The sequence below is a fragment of the Danio rerio genome, chromosome 14 (genome assembly GCF_049306965.1).
Source record: "Danio rerio strain Tuebingen ecotype United States chromosome 14, GRCz12tu, whole genome shotgun sequence".
Classification (NCBI taxonomy): Eukaryota; Metazoa; Chordata; class Actinopteri; order Cypriniformes; family Danionidae; genus Danio; species Danio rerio.
The window spans coordinates 25,183,818-25,200,535 of NC_133189.1; the positions used below are offsets into that span (position 1 = coordinate 25,183,818).

The window sequence follows — 16,718 nt, forward strand, 5'->3', positions numbered from 1 at the left end:
TACCGTGAAATTCTGATACTGTTACATCCCTAATATATATATATATATATATATATATATGCAATCAAAAAGCAAGAGACAGAAGGTGATTTTTTAAATTAGACTTAAAAGCACCAAGCGAATGACCTGATATGTAAGGGCAGGCCATTCTACAGAAGGGGGGCTGTGACAGAAAAACCCCTGTCACCTCTTGATTTTAACCATGATTTGGGAACATCTAGCTGAAACTGGTTTTCCGAGTTGATTGGCCTCAATGAAGTGTGCCAGCGAAGAAGTTTAGTGTAAGTAGGTGCCAGACCATTCAAACCTTCGAACCATTCGAGCCAGTTAAAAGAAGATAAAATTGATGAGTGGTAGAATTTTTTTTTTCCAGTTAAAAGCCTGGCAGCTGCATTTTGATCTAGCTGCAGGTGTACAATTGAAGCCTGCAAAACTACTAAATACAAAGAGTTGCAGTTGTCCAATCTGTACATAAAAAAGCATTGATGATGGTTCCCAACTCCTTAAAAGACAGAAAAGGCTTCAATTTGGCAATGTCACAGACACTCAAAGGCCAAACACTAGCACTTTAGTTTTTGATTCATTCAAGTGTAAAAAATTTCCAGCCAACCATTCCTTATTCTCATTAAAACAGGTAAAAAAGGACTGTAAAACAGAGTTTAATTTACATGCTAAACTTCATCAAACTACGTTCAAATAGCATTATTTCTGTATTTACCTTTTATTTTTACATTTTATGTTAATTTTATGTCAATTTACGCAAGTACTTTTTGGACATGTGTAGCATAGTTATATGGTTACATTCATATTTATCTTACAGGCTTTGATATGAACATTGCGACAGCATTGGACAGCATTGAGTGGTATTGAGCAGCAATTAAAACTATATTTTTTACATAAATATACTGCATATTGCAATTTAGACCCCAAAAGTGATTTGATCAATCCTTACCTATTTAAAAACGTATCTCTGTTTAAAATGCGAAAATCTCCTAATATTCATTAATTTTCCTTCGACTTAGTTCCTTATTTATCAGGGGCCACCACAGTAGAATGAACCGCCAACTATTCTGGTATATGTTTTCTGATGCCCTTCCAGCTGCAACCCAGTACTAGGAAACATGCATACACTCACACATTCACACACTATGGCCAATTTTGTTTCCCCAATTCACGTCTACTGCATATCTTTGGAATGTGGTGGAAACCGGCATGCAAACATGCAAACTCCACACAGAAATACCAACTGGCCCAGCTGAGACTCAAACCAGCAAGCTTCTTGCTGTGAGGCGACAGTGCTAACCACTGAGGCACCATGCCGCCCTCTCCTAACACAAGAGATTCTTTTTTATCAGGACTCTTGGAATCATTCTTGATTGCATCAACACAATTAGGAGCTGAGGAAAGAAACAAACAGAAACAGGAAGCTGCACAATAAACAAAAAACAGAGTTAAAACTGAGAGACCAGACAGGAAGCCATGTGTTTTTATCAGATTGTTGACAAACTGACCAGCCACTGGAATTGCAAGAGAAAGATAAACAGGTCAGAAAACTATTTGCACTCAGTCTAGTGACAACAAGAACTTTTTGCACACAACAGCTTCAAGTCATCATGGGTAACACAGGTAAGATGAACAATAATGCTTTATTAAATGTGATAGCCATTTTTAATTCAGTTATTTACTGACTTCAGCCTTCACGAGATTCTTACCATATATTTTCTAGAATCTGGCATTGACATCATGGATATAGACACCAAGGGTGCATCACCGGTGACTGCCAGTCAAGACAAATTAACCGTAAAGGGTATGAGCACTTCATTACCGGAGCCTTGTTTCTGGGGTTGTTCCTGCTTTTTATAAGCATGCTATGGTGAAACCTTTTTTTTTTTCTTAAAAAAACTAATCTTCATATAACAGTTTTATCACATTTTGAGCCAATTTCAAACTTTTATTGCAAGCATTTTTTTAGAAAGAGCTGTGTTACTCTCAACAACAAACAAAATTATGGAAAATTTGGATTCAGGAAAGTTTATAGTTCAGAGTTTGCTCGTTTAAGTGCTTTAAATGATATTTTGCAATTTGTTGATTCTGGGAACTCATCGTAGGGCTTTTAGATTTGAGTGCAGCATTTGATACAGTTGATCATTTTTTGGTTTTGGGTGGGCATTAAAGGAAATGCCTTGAGCTGGTTCAGATTGTATCTTACAGCGGCAGTACTTTTTCTGTTGATATTGGTCATGCTGTCTCTTCTGTAGCTCTTCTTGCCTCTGGTGTTTCTCAAGGTTCTATTCTGGCTCCTATATTGTTTTCTTGATATATGCTTCCTCTGGGTGTCTTTTAATTTTAATGCAGATGACATCCAAATCGATTTGCATTTAAAACACACACACAGAATGAATGACACAAAAAATGTTCTACAAAAGCTTCTCACATGCTTAGGGGTTGTGAAATTTTTGATGTCACAAAAGTTTTGCACTTAAAAGAGAGGAAAAACAGAAGTTATTGTTTTTGGCCCGCCATAAAAAAACTAAACTAATATAAAGCTTTAAACTCTTATATAAAGCCAGTGAACAGTGAACATTTTGGGAGTTCTTTTTGATTCAGCTTTTAAATTTGACTAACATATAAACTCTTGTTTTAATAAAGTCTTGTTTTTCTTATCTTAAACTACATTCAAATGTTAAATCTTTTCTTTCTTCTAAAGATCTTGAAAGAGTTTTACATGTTTTTGTTTTATCAATCTTGGACTACTGTAACTTCTTATATATTTGGTCTAGCCCAGTCTTCAATATCATGACTTCAAATGATTCAAAATGCCGCTGCCAGATTATTACCTGAGGTTCATAAGCAGGTTCATTCTGCTTATTTGTCAGATCAACTATGAATAAGGCAGCCAGATGTTTATGATCCTCAGACAACATTATTCTGCCATACACAAGAACAAGACTGAAGCTGAGTGGTGACCGTGCTTTTGTAGTGGCCGGTCCTAGGCTATAAAATAAAATTCCCCTATCTGTGAGATCTGTGTCTTCTTTAAATAATTTTTTTTTTTTTAAAAAGTTACAGTTGCATCTTCCCAGCAAACAGTTATGTGTTTAAGACGTCTAATAGACATTTAAACATAGACAGCTTGGCTAAAACAAGGCGAAACTTGGGCGGTCAGTGAAAATCTAATAGACATCTAAGAATAGCCCAAAACTAGAATAGTCGTCAAATAGACAGATTAGACAGACTTCATACGTGTAGTCATTCATTTCTGTTTATCTGATGACTAGTCTAGTTTTGGTCTGTTATTAGACGTCTATTAAATTTTTACTGACAGCCCAAATTTAACCTTGTTTTAGCCAAGATGACTATGTTTAGACGTCTATTAGACATCTATTGAAAACAAATAAATAAATACTTGCAGGATTCTTATACTCTTGCTTTTAACTTTGTCTTATTATTATTATTATTATTATTCATTTATTCATTCATTTTCTTGTTGGCTTAATCCTTTTATTTATTCGGGGTCGCCACAGCGCAATAAACCACCAACTTATCCAGCACGTTTTTATGCAGCGGATGCCCTTCCAGCCGCAACCCATCTCTGGGAAACATCCACACACACTCATTCACACACACACTCATACAATATGGACAATTTAGCCTACCCAATTCACCTGTACCGCATGTCTTTGGACTGTGGTGGAAACGGGAGCAACTGGAGGAAACCCACGCGAACACAGGGAGAACATCCAAACTCCACACAGAAACGCCAACTGAGCCGAGGCTCGAACCAGCGACCCAGCGACCTTCTTGCTGTGAGGCAACAGCACTACCTACTACGCCACTGCTTCGCCCATTGTTATATATTATTATTATTATTATTATTATTATTATTATATTTGTCTGCAGTGTTTTGTATTTATTTTTATCATCTTAATTTTATGTACAGTATTTGATATTCTTTTTGCCTCGTTGTACTTCACGTGTTACCTTACTATCTTATCATCAAACATTAATAATCTGCACTACATTATACTTTATACAGCTGTTTGTTTTTTTTACAGGGGTTGAAGCCTCTAAAAAACTGGCTGCAGCTGATTTCGTCCGGATGGAGAAATACAAGTGTAAAATCTTCAAAGTTGCCAAAGAAAAGGACGTGGACCCAGCTCTGATTGCTGCCATCATATCCAGAGAGTCCAGAGCCGGACACACTTTGTTGAAAGGATGGGGCGACCACGGCAATGGTTTTGGCCTCATGCAGGTTGGTTTTAAGAAAAATGGTAAATTATTTGCTCATGAGAAATGATGTAAGGTTGATTTTACACTCTTAAAAATAAAGTTACCAAAATAGAAATCTTATGATAGTGCCATAGAACAAACAATTATGGTTCCCAAAAACCTTTTAGTGTAAAGTTTTTCAAAGAATTTTTTTTTCCATAGCGTAAAAGTCATTTAAACAATCTTACAAACCTTTTGTGGAATAAAATTTTCTATGGATGGCAAACTTGTTAAAGGCGATGATATTGACCCATTCTTCAGTAACGGCACTGAACTGAACATGCAGATTAAAGGGGTGATATATAATTATTAATAATGATATATAATAAAGATCTCCTTACATCATTAGGGGATCGAAAACTAATGGCAAGGTGCTCCATTGTTGTTACTGTTTGTTATCCTGTTTTTATATTTTCTGAGTTGGCAGATGCACTAGTGATATTATTTAACACAGAAAAATTCAAACCTTTATTTTCTGACTGAAACACAGAGTTTTAATTTCTTTTTGGTAAACAAATACACTAGCAAAGAAATCTTGCAAATAAGTAATGAATATTAAATACTTCTGAATTTTTATATTTCTTTTTTTTCTTCTTGATATTGTTTTTTCAGGTTGACAAGCGCTATCACACTCCAGTAGGTGCATGGGACAGTGAACAGCATCTCACACAGGCTACGGAGATACTCATTGACTTCATTAGGAAAATTAAAGAAAAGTTTTCTAGATGGTCCCTTGAGCAATGTGTTAAAGGTAGGCAATGTTTACTCTGACATATACTGTAAATGCCCTTAAATAGCACATAAAAATATAAATGAAGTGGGGGAACGTTTATAAACAGATCTTTATTTACATAAATAATGTTCATATTTTAAGGAATTTTCATTTTAGTGGCTGTGGGCTCTTGTGAACAAACAAAAAAAACTTTATTTTGTGGAAAACAGTGTTCAAAATGAAAAGACAGCAATGTCTCAAATTTCTTACAACAGTCAAAAATTATTAAGTGTAGAACTTACTTTGAATGACTTTATCTTATCATTGTAATCTAGGGTTGCTCAACCCTATTCCTGCAGAATTTAGCTCCAACCCTAATTAAACCCAACTAAACCAACTTGAAAAGGCACTTGGTAATTAATTAAAATTAGATGTGTTTGCTAAAGGTTGCAGCTGAAATCTGCAGGAAGGTAGATCTCCAGGAACAAGGTTGGGCACCCAAACTGTTGATCCTCTTCTTCTGTCTCTTTCACAGCTCATTCACTGTAGTCAGTCTTGGCCGTTTACCAAAGATTTTCAATCAGGTTAAGTCAGGACTCTGTGCTGGCCATTTCATTATTTCAGAGTTTTCGGCTTTAATTAACTGTTTTATCAATTTTGCTATATGACAGTACACTCAAAAATGACTTTTGCTGCTTGTTCAAACCACTTATTTAATATAAGTTGAATCAACAAAATTCTTAAGGTTTTTTGGAACAATTTAATTGTTTTATGTTCAATCCACCTAAATTTGTAACAAAAAAAATTACGTTAACTTAATAGATTTGTGTTGGGTCAACAAGAAATAATTGTGTGGAACGGTGCAATTTTATAGTGTACAATTGTCCATTATGAAAAATTGTTGTCTGATTTGGGTGATGAACTGCATGTTGAAGATTCGGATAAACATGACCTGTCTTCCTCCATTACTCCATCACTCCATTACTTTGGGTTCAGTCTCTTCCCCACATAATGTTTCCACTCAGCTCAAATAAATTAAAAATAAAAGGACAATAAAATAAATTAAACTTGCTTTAATCGCTAAAGTGAAATTGGACCAGGTCTCTGTCAACATAAGATGCTTTTCAGCCAGGGCCGAATTTAACCAATAAGCTAGGTAAAATCTGGGGGCCCCTAATAAATATCTAGAAGTACTGTATAAATTCTGCCTATAAACAGTATATAACATTGTTTTCTATCATATTTTGTATGGAAGGAGTCAAACAAATAACATTTTAACGTAATTAAATATTATTTAATATAAATTAAAATATAATATTATTATCATAGTTTAATGTTATGTACAAAATAATATCATAAAATAGAATATTATAATTATTACATCTGCACACATTTTTCCATACCCCCCCATCAAATAGATCAGTCCATATTTTATATATATATATATATATTATATATATATATAGTTGTAAATTAATTTTGAGAAATCAAATTATTTACAAAGTAGAGATTGCATTAAGATAAAACATATAAAATATGTTTTATGTGATAGAAAAAAACATCTAAAAAAAAAAAAAAAAAGTATGGAGGGTGCATTTTAGGAGTGTTGGGTCCCAAAATGTCCCAAAACGTGCTGATTTAAATGGGTGGCAATGTTTTGAAATTATTATTATTATTATTATTATTATTATTATTATTAATAATATTATAATTATTATTATGTGTAAACTTTAAGGCATCTTTTATTGCCTAGATTATTTTGTTTTGTTTTGTTTCAACAGAGAAATAAAATAAAATTAAGACATGTCTGTGAGATTATGCTTTGTTTTGGGGGGAAAATATAAAATAACATTTATAATTAATCATTACATTGAGTTGCATTGATTCATTTTGCAGCTTTAGGGGATTCTAGTTAACCTCACTGAACTGTAAATGAAAATTTAAAAAAGTAGAATTTTGGAAGCATGAAACTGCTATTTTTTATTATTATTATTATTATTATTATTATTATTAATATTAAATCAGGTCTTTGCTTAAAATGACAGCCCTGTTTTCATGTGTACAACCACCATTCCATATATTTAGTAAAATGATAATGACACCACGTCATGTCCAGTGGTGTAAAGTAACTAATTACAAATACTCAAATTACTGTAATTAATTACTTCTTCTCAGGAACTGTAATTTATTAAGTAGTTTTAAAAATGTGTACTTTTACTCTTACTTGAGTACATTGTACTTTTACTCTCACTACTTTCCTTCAACCTGCAGTCACTACTTTTTCATTTTTTCTTGTTTATGCTGGGAATTAGAAAAATCAGTCCTGTAATTCCTGTCCAATCAAATTACACATAGAAGGTAAATTGCATCATAATAAACTACTTCAAGACATGTGCACTTTACATTGCAGCAAACTGTTTGGAAGCATTAAGTGTCCAAGAAGATGTTCAAAATCTTTACACGCATTGACCCAGAAACTGTTTAGTTCAGGGATGCCCAAACACAGGTTGTTTCTCAATTCAAAGAACGCAGAGAACGGATTTGCGTTCTTGTGGAGACCGTTCTTGCCAGGTGTCCTCGGAAGAACGAAATCGGGAGACCACGAGCGCAGAGAACGCGTCCTTTGAGGATTGAGATGTTGCGTTCTTCCTGATGGTCACATGACCTTATCATTTAAATGGTAAATGATTTAAACATTACAGCAATCATACAAGGATTTATTGTTTTAACCCTTTTAAAAATATATACTTTGCATAAAAACATTATCAATATACTCCGCACAATATAAATAAAACTGATTTTATTACCAATTTCATCAAACAAACACCCTTAGCGCAAGACCGCTAAAGAACACATATTGAGAAACAGCCACAGTCATGGAGGGCCGATGTCCTGCAGATTTTTGCTCCAACTTGCCTCAACACACCTGCACGGATGTTTCTAGAAAGCCTAGTAGGAGATTGATTAGCTAACCCAGGTGTGTCTAATTGGGATTAGAACTAAACTTTGCAGGACACCAGCCCTCCAGGACCAAGTATGGGCACCCCTGTTTTAGATGCATGTCACTGATGAGAAGATGATGGATATTTACTGTATTATGACCGAAATGGCCTTAAACACCCAGCAGGCACAAGACGTCAACATGTCGTCAGATTGAAATTGTACCCTAAGGTCATGGAGACACTGCATTTTGTTTGGATTTGAAAATCGGGTTTACATCAGAACTCAAAGTTAGCCCGATGTCACTGCCCAACGTCCAACCTAAAACCAACCGAATATCTACGTCTAATGATGTTACAGCTTGACGTTGTGTCGACGTTACCACCATGACATCTATCAGACGTTGAATTTTGGTTGCCATAACTGATGAATAAATGTCAGTATTTGATGTCGATAGGATGTTAGTTTAAGATGTTGGCTCGACATTGGATTTTGGTCACTTTCTAACAACCTAAAATCAACCAAATATCAACGTCATTTGATTTCATTATTGTACATCAAAATAATGTTGTCCTTAGACGCTGGTTAGACATTAAATTTTGGTCACATGACATCACAACCTAAATCTAACCTAACATTAGCGTCTTATGACATTGTGTGCCTGCTGGGCAATAACTAAATGCACTACAGAATGTTACGTTTACACACACACATACACAAATTACATGTAAATGCATCAACTTTTAACAGCATAATACTCACTTTGACCGCATAATACTAAACTTTTAGCTACTTTTTACTCCTACTTTGAGTAATATTTACTACAGATACTTTTACTCTACTCACACTACATTTTTAGGCAAGTAATGGTACTTTTACCTAAGTATGCGTTTTCAGTACTCTTTCCACCACTGGTCATGTCTCTCCAAGGTTTCTTCTCTCCATGTTTTCTTTTCTGCTTATAGTATATCTCTGTGGCACCGTTACAGCACCACATACTGGTCTACCTTGAGCAATACATTGTTTTGAATTTTAAAAAAAAGTTTTTGGCATTGGGATATATGTGACCAATAAAAAAAAAAAAACATTGTTTCAGGACTACATCTAATATGATAACTTTAATAAGTATGCCATTGCAGCTTTGAAATTTCTGATGTTGTACGTTGTTCTCTAAATTTAGCATTTACTGGTAATGCAAACAATAAGGCATCACTCAACTTGACTATGTCTCTTTCAGGTGGAATAGCAGCCTACAATGCTGGTGTGAATAAAGTGAAGTCATATGAGGACGTGGATGAGGGCACCACAGGCCGTGATTATGCCAATGATGTTGTTGCCCGAGCCCAGTGGTTCAAAACTGTAAAAGACGGTTACTTGTTATAATCACCACTATATATACCTTCATTAACATGATTATAAATCATATTCCATATTTTCCAACACTGATTGTTTTGACTCATGATTCTTGTTTTTTTTTTTTTTTTCTTGCTCTTTCTTGCTCTTCAGTGTTTGGACTCTCAATAATGACTTCAAACCACACTTAAATGAGCTAAACTGAACTGAACCCAAACACTAAAAACTTAACTACCCTGATCCAGTTACTATGACCATTTATGTGAAGCTGCTTTGACACAATCTACATTGTAAAAGCGCTACACAAATAAAGCTGAATTGAACTTAATTGAATTTTTAATATTATATTATGGATACTGCTTTTTGTTGAAATGTATGTTGTACATTTTTTTGTTCCTTTGTTTATATTCTTTCACCTATACACCTACTATTCCACAATGCACACACACACACACACACACACACACACGCACACACACACGCGCACATACACACACACACACACACACAAAAGTGTGACAAAAAGGTTACAAAAGGTGTTGTAAAATACCTCTTTTTTTCTCGTTTTTCTTTATTTTTGTATTTGATTTGTATCATATAATTCGTGTATCTCTTTAAAAATATATATTTTAAAAAGAAAAAAATGGTTACTGAAGAAAAACAAGGAATATGAATCTATCTAGTGATAATATCTGTCCTTAAATTTTCTTTCTGCACCTTTGGTAAAGTCAGACAATTATTGTCTTTGCAGACAATAATGCATATCTGGTTAAATAAATTTATTTAGCTCAATTCATGTGTTTGTTTTTTGTCATCATGTCTCGTGGGGGTTAAATTAACCTCACATTTTTACATTGATTAAAACCACTCAAACACTATTTGAAACGGTTTGTAGTTCTTCAGATAGAGGGCGATGTTGAGCCTCATATCCTGCACTCTCACACAACACACAGGAGGAGAATGTGATTAGTAAAAAAAAGGTGTCTGATGTTTCGCTCGCTTAAGGATGGCCAGATATCTCTAGGATTTCCTTGGCTTTGTAAGTACATGTTTATGTGATTTATATGGGTAAACGTCCTTTGAGGGTTTGTGTCGTTTTTGAGCCAACGTTACAGCGCTGGACTTAAGCGGCTGTTTGGGAAGTTTGGGAAGCGAAAGCTCTCCATCACTTTCCGCTTACTTAGGTCCAACGAATATTGAGTAGACTTGTTTGGTGCTTTATAAACTGCGAGTTGTTAGTTTAAAATAGCTTTTGTTAATAGTTTTTTTGCAATGACTGATGTAAAATAAGATATCCTAGTTACTCTAGTATGCTATGTTTAACGAACGACTAATTATTATTTTGGTTTAAATACCTTCTACATATAACATCTAACTTAGTGTCGTTTAAGACGTCAGTTTGTGTTGTTGTTTTCAGTCACGTTTGGAAAACTACTAAATTAGTCCACAATTTATTATTTTCTTTAGAAAAAGTATGGATGTATACGAATTTCGTTATATATGTAAATAAATATCAGTGTTTAATAGACAGTTATCCAGATATGTGAAAATCTTTGTTAATAAATTGGATCTTTACTAACTATGATAAACAAATAGGACTTCTCTATTCCTGTAGACTGAAAAGATATTCCTCATACTTCATACTGAAAACACCAGGACAAATGGCTTGTGCCACCTGATGTTTATTGAGGTAAAATTGGTTTTATATTCACACATTCGTTTAGTGACAACTTGTGACTCGCTCACTATTGTTTACCATGGTACTTTGTAAATTCGGTCTAAAATCACATGCAAGTATGACATGAAAACAACATTAGCACTATTTATTTGCCTAAACAATGTTGTACTTTGAAAGTCATTGGCTGCTAATATGATTTCACCATTTAGAATATGCAAAAAAAAAATACTTTTCTGAAATTATATTATTAAAGAGAAAGTCTGAATGTTTGAATATAAAACTAACTTTACCATATGGTTCTTCTCCCTAATACATAGATCTGACACTTTGTAGTGTATATGTTGATTATTGCACAACATAGTAAAGTCTCATGATGATCAGTCTTCTCTAGATGTTCAGATATACGGAATTGTTATCAATTTGGCTTCTTGAAAAATTGACTTGAAGTTTCAAGCAGTTTCAGTTTAGATTATGGTTTGACAAAATAATTTTAATATATTAAAAATGTTTACGTTTTGTAATTCTGTTTTTACGTTATACTCATGGTCTTGTATTAATTGAAACATTTGATTGTAATAATACATGCTACTTACTCCCAGGGCCTTTATTTATCAAAGTTGAAATTCAAGGGCATAGATTTGCTCTTGACATTTTTGGGGACATACATCCCTTGAGTGCATGCATTCTGCAAATTGTTTTTGCGCTTTTAAAAACTTAAATAAACACCTAATAATAAAAATACCAAATAATGAATCATGTTCCATACTGCAAATGTTAATGTACATGATTGTACTGTAATCTGACTTTGAGGAGGTATGAATGTAGAGAAATTTAGAGAGGTGTGTGACATAATTTAACTGTTTAATCCTGATTATTGTATTTCGATTAATTGTAAAGCGTTGGTTAAAGTATTGTAGTGAACTCATTGCAAACTTGACTTTAACCCTGAGTAGGTTACTAAGGGTTGATGGAGCATTATTTTATTTTGAAGTAGATTAAATTATTAATAGGGATATTTCAGTAATTGATAAATATTGCTGTAGACACGTCCTCTTCATCCATGCCAAATTTACACCCTTGTTGATATTTAGCCCCACCATGTTGGTGTTTCGTAACATAGAATTTTTACAAGGTGGGTTGTTAGCCTAATGCTCAACCCCCAACCTGGAGGACCAGGACATACACATGTATGAACAATTTAACTTACACAATTCACCTATAGCGGACGTCTTTGGACCTGTGGGGGAAACCCACGCGAACATGGGAAGAACATGTAAACTCCACACAAAAATGCCAACCGACCTAGCCGGGGCGACCTTTTTGCTTTGAGGCAACATTGCTACCAACTGCGCCACCATGCCGCCCATCGATTGTAATAACAAACAAAATAAACTAGTGAAGACATGATTTTAAAATCTAAAATAATCTCACTTATCATTTTCTAAAAAGTTTTTGTAATTTGGAAAAAAACTAACAAAATAAATATACTTTTTTCCATTTCAAAAACAAGAAATGAAACATCACATCATCTATTGTAAAATCACGAGACTCCTCATTGTTTTTGTAATGGTCATGTAAGTTGTTAAATTGCAGAACATTTAACAGTTAATTAGCATGTGTTAAGAGACACTGTTGTCCTGTACAGTACCTTTTGATGATAAGCCACGTTAATAGTCCTGTCGTGTGTCTGCAAGGAAAGAAAAGCATCGTAAAAACCCAGGGTACAATTATTTCATTATTATCGTCTCATTAAACTGCTGAGATACTCCATTTGGATGCCTTCCATCAGAAATGCCACACACCGAGTTTTAAAAAGGCTGGAAAACAGGAGGATACAAAGTTAACAGGTCACAGATAGAGCAAAAGAGCAGCTGAATGGGCCGTGTTCGTTGGTCAAGCTGTGAAGACCCAGCTGGATGCTTTTTTTATTGTGCGGGTAAAGGACTTAATGGACACATGTAGAGCTTGGCCTGCTTGTGGCTTTGTTTAGTTTGGTTTTTCAGGAGAAGATAGGCTTTGCATAATGAGAGTAGCATATATATTCTTGTAAGTTATTTCGAATCATCTCAATCGGCACAGCTCTTCAGGCCTTGAGCCGAGGGGTATGATTTCTTGGGTTATTTACAGTTTGGCATACATGGCCTTAATTAGAGTGTGGGGTGAAGCGCTGCCTCAGAAGATGTGTTCCAGATGTGGGCTGGAATTCAGCGAGCTTTGTAAAAGAAAAGAAACAGTGCTCCGCAGGAGATGTCTAAAGAAACTTGAGTCAGAGAAAAGTGGTGAAGGGAATTGGCATAGTTGGATTTGGGGGAAGTGGGACATTCTGACGCTTTTCAGGATTAATTATTCATGACCATGTCTGGGTCTTTAAAACAACAATGTTGCCAGATTTGATTTGGTAGTTTGTTCTTGGGTGCTTGCTCTGATTGAGTGACAGTTGATGGTACAGCTGTGTCACATGTGATAATTGATGGTGAGTAATTGTGATGGTCATATATATCACATCTACACACACACACAATAAAATAATAATAATAATTAGTGTTTCTGCTGGCAGGTTTGTTGCCAGATCGTTGGTTTGATTCCTTTGCATGGAACCGACAAACTTCACAATGGTGTGCCGGCATCGCGATCCATTGCTTCACCCCACGTTTATATTGATACATAACTTATTATTTGCATGTCATCTTTAACGCAATAACGGTCTTTTCATGAGCTGTGTTAAATGTTACAGCTGCCGCTTGCACGGCTAACAGCATCGTGAGAATTAAATGAAGGATTATACAGTATCTCTGATGCTTAAAATGTGTAGATTCAGTGGCAAACGCTGTTACCTGCAAACCCCATCCCACAGACTTTACAGTGAATGGCTTTAGTCGTTTTTATAGCAGACTTAAAACACTGGAAGTCTTTTATCCACTCTTGGAAAAGCGTAAATGGTGGATTAACCTTCAGCACATGATCACTAATAAGATGTGCCATTATTAGCAACTGTAGGTAAATCTGTCAGTGTTATTTTCATTCTCTCATCTTCAGCGCTTCACATTTTCGTGGTTGTAGCTCCTGTCATCTGAAGGTAGAAGGCATTGACTGAGTGATTGATGGCTGATTTTAACCCATCATTCACGTTCAGTTCTAGAACAGTGAGCCAATAAGATTCATGTATGCAAATTCATCTTCAGATGGCACCTTTATAGCAATGTGTGTGCAGTAGATTGCTCCGATTACATTGGGAATAACGCGACCGCTGCAAATTGTGCTTTAATGTTTGGCTGGTCAACTGCATGGTACCGAAACCTTATATACCTGCTAGACATGCGGATAAACCCGTCTCATACAGCTGCCATTGCACGGCTTAAAGACACTTTGTAGAGTGCAATTTAACACAAATGCCTCTTAGAGTCACCAATGGAAATAAAACAGACACACACAAAAAATGTGCGTACGCCAGGCATGAAATTGGCGTGGAGCTGCGCACATTCCTACGTTCATTTCATCGTTAGTAAATCCAAACGTGAGTGATTCTGAGCATGAAACCTGGCGTACGCAAAGCTTTTCTGCGTACGCAGCATTGATACATGAGGCCCCTGCTCTCCCTCGGGAAGCCACCAAAGGAAGTAACTAAAACTGCAATTCATCGACTCGCCTTGGGTTGCTGGCTCCAGGAAGTCCAGCTGATGGTGAATTTTTTCATAACGCATCTGTTTTCATTTTTATTAAGTTATATTAGGTTTGCATAATTAAGGGTGGCCACTTGAGTGACAGCTAGGTCTCGCTGCTCGCTGTTTTGTCACCTCAGCTGATTCCGGCTAATTATCCGCTGAGTTCGGCATATTCGTTGTATTTTTGTTTTGTTTAATGTTTCTTTACACAGTTAATTGCCTTTTGGGATTATTTCCTACAATTATCAGATGATATGGCATGCTGTGTGCAATTAATTGTGCTCACAAACCGTTCAAGTAGCCTCCATTTCCCTGGAGAGTGAACTTATATACTTATATACCATCTCTTTAAATGTGTTTGTTTTATTTAAGATCATTTATCCTTTATATTTTTCTTTAGAACTGTAAGCACTCCAGAATTTGAACTGATCAGCTGTAGACTCTCGAATAGTCATCTGAAGCATTTTCATACAGTGTTATGCTGGATTTCATTAATAGCCTTGCATTTACTAACACACACTATATCTGAAGTGTTTGGAAGTATAATTTGCGTTTTCCTCCTGTTGAAAATCGTCATAAGAACAATGTTCAATGTGTTACAACAGTGTTTTTAAAAGTCGAAACACTTTATTGATATAGTGTACGACCAAGCACATGTGGTCAGAACACAAACAAGTTGCAGGTAATGAAAGTATTAAGCTTTCTCCCAATGTAAAGTCTGTCTAAGCCAGGTCCAAGCAAAATGCCAGAAGGTGTCTGTAGCTCCGCTCACTCTCCGCCTCTTTGCCCTTGTTTGATATCTCACCATGTGTGCGATTACGCGTGAATAAAATGACAACGGTTAGCTGCGCCTACTTGTAGCTTTTTTTACAGTGTTCAGAAACCTATGGGTGATGCCACGGATACTACATGCATATCTTTTACAGTCTATGGTCTAGCCTTGTGGTCAAGTTCACAGACATAAAGTGCAGCTGGACCACTCACTCTAGACAGCTTTCCTGTCATATCACTACTGTTCTGTCTGCAAATAATGAAAAAGATCCAAAACGTAGATATAAAAAAAAAACATTCCTGTGGTTTGATTGGCATTTTTGTTGCTGCATAGACTAGCTCATTCTAACTCAGGAGTGCCCAAACTTTTTTGTATCAAGGGCCAAAAACCAAATATCATTGATAACCGTGGGCCGAAGATAAATATACCAAACTATTTTACAATAAAGTTGCCATGGTAATTATTGCCATAATATTGTTTAAAAATAAAAAGAAACATAACTTTGAATCATATTAAATAATGTTGTATAAATTTTTACATGTTTCCCAGAGATGGGTTTTGGCTGGAAGGTGGTGGATAAGTTGGTGGTTCATTCTGTGGTGGCGACCCCAGATTAATAAAGGGACTAAGCTAATGAACTTTTTACATAATAACTTATTGCAATAAAAACATGAACAATCAATTTTCAAACACAATGGATTTTAATGCTGAATACACAAGTCAAGGAGAATCTGCTTTTGCCTTGATTTGCTCAAAGTCTCTGATTGTCCTCTAACTGTTGGGTGACAGAATATACATTTTAAACTGAATTATAGCAATTTAACATTTAGTTTAATTAGCTTTACAATATAACAAACAAATAAAAGGTTACATTAAATTTGAAATGGCACATCGCCTCACAGCAAGAAGGTCGCTGGTTCAAGGCTCGGATTGGCTCAGTTGGCGTTTCTGTGTGGAGTTTGCATGTTCTCCCTGCGTTCGTGTGGGCTTCCTCCGGGTGCTCCGGTTTCCCCCATGGTCTAAAGACATGTGGTACAGGTGAATTGGGTAGGCTAAATTGTCCGTAGTGTATGAGTGTGTGTATGAATGAGTGTGTGGATGTTTCCCAGAGATGGGTTGCGTCTGGAAGAGCATCCGCTGCGTAAAAACGTGCTGGATAAGTTGGAGGTTCATTCTGCTGTGGCGACCATGGATTAATAAAGGGACTAAGCCGACAAGTAAATGAATGAATGAATTAAATTTTAAATGACAATCTCTAAACCATCCCCGTCATTCTCCCTCTTTTTTCAGATAGGATTGTGGGCCAAATCAAAGGTTACCATGGGCCAATTT

The 16,718-nt window shown here is 35.5% G+C and overlaps 2 protein-coding genes across 4 annotated transcripts in view; both read left to right on the forward strand.

Moving 5' to 3' along the window:
- Positions 1–1,496: 1,496 nt before the first annotated feature.
- On the forward strand, positions 1,497–9,432 carry lygl2 (lysozyme g-like 2). The gene is given in 5 exon segments (NM_001386487.1): positions 1,497–1,626; positions 1,727–1,807; positions 4,056–4,252; positions 4,882–5,020; positions 9,159–9,432. Coding segments are annotated over 5 exon segments (576 nt in total). The 5' UTR covers positions 1,497–1,613; the 3' UTR covers positions 9,305–9,432.
- Positions 9,433–10,179: 747 nt separating this feature from the next.
- zgc:66433 overlaps positions 10,180–16,718 on the forward strand; it is an 89,090-nt gene continuing 82,551 nt past the window's right edge. For all 3 annotated transcript variants that reach the window (XM_073921165.1, XM_068213156.2, XM_068213158.2), the window contains exon 1: positions 10,180–10,313. The gene's annotated coding sequence lies outside the window, so the exon portion shown is untranslated. The remainder of the gene's footprint in view (positions 10,314–16,718) is intronic.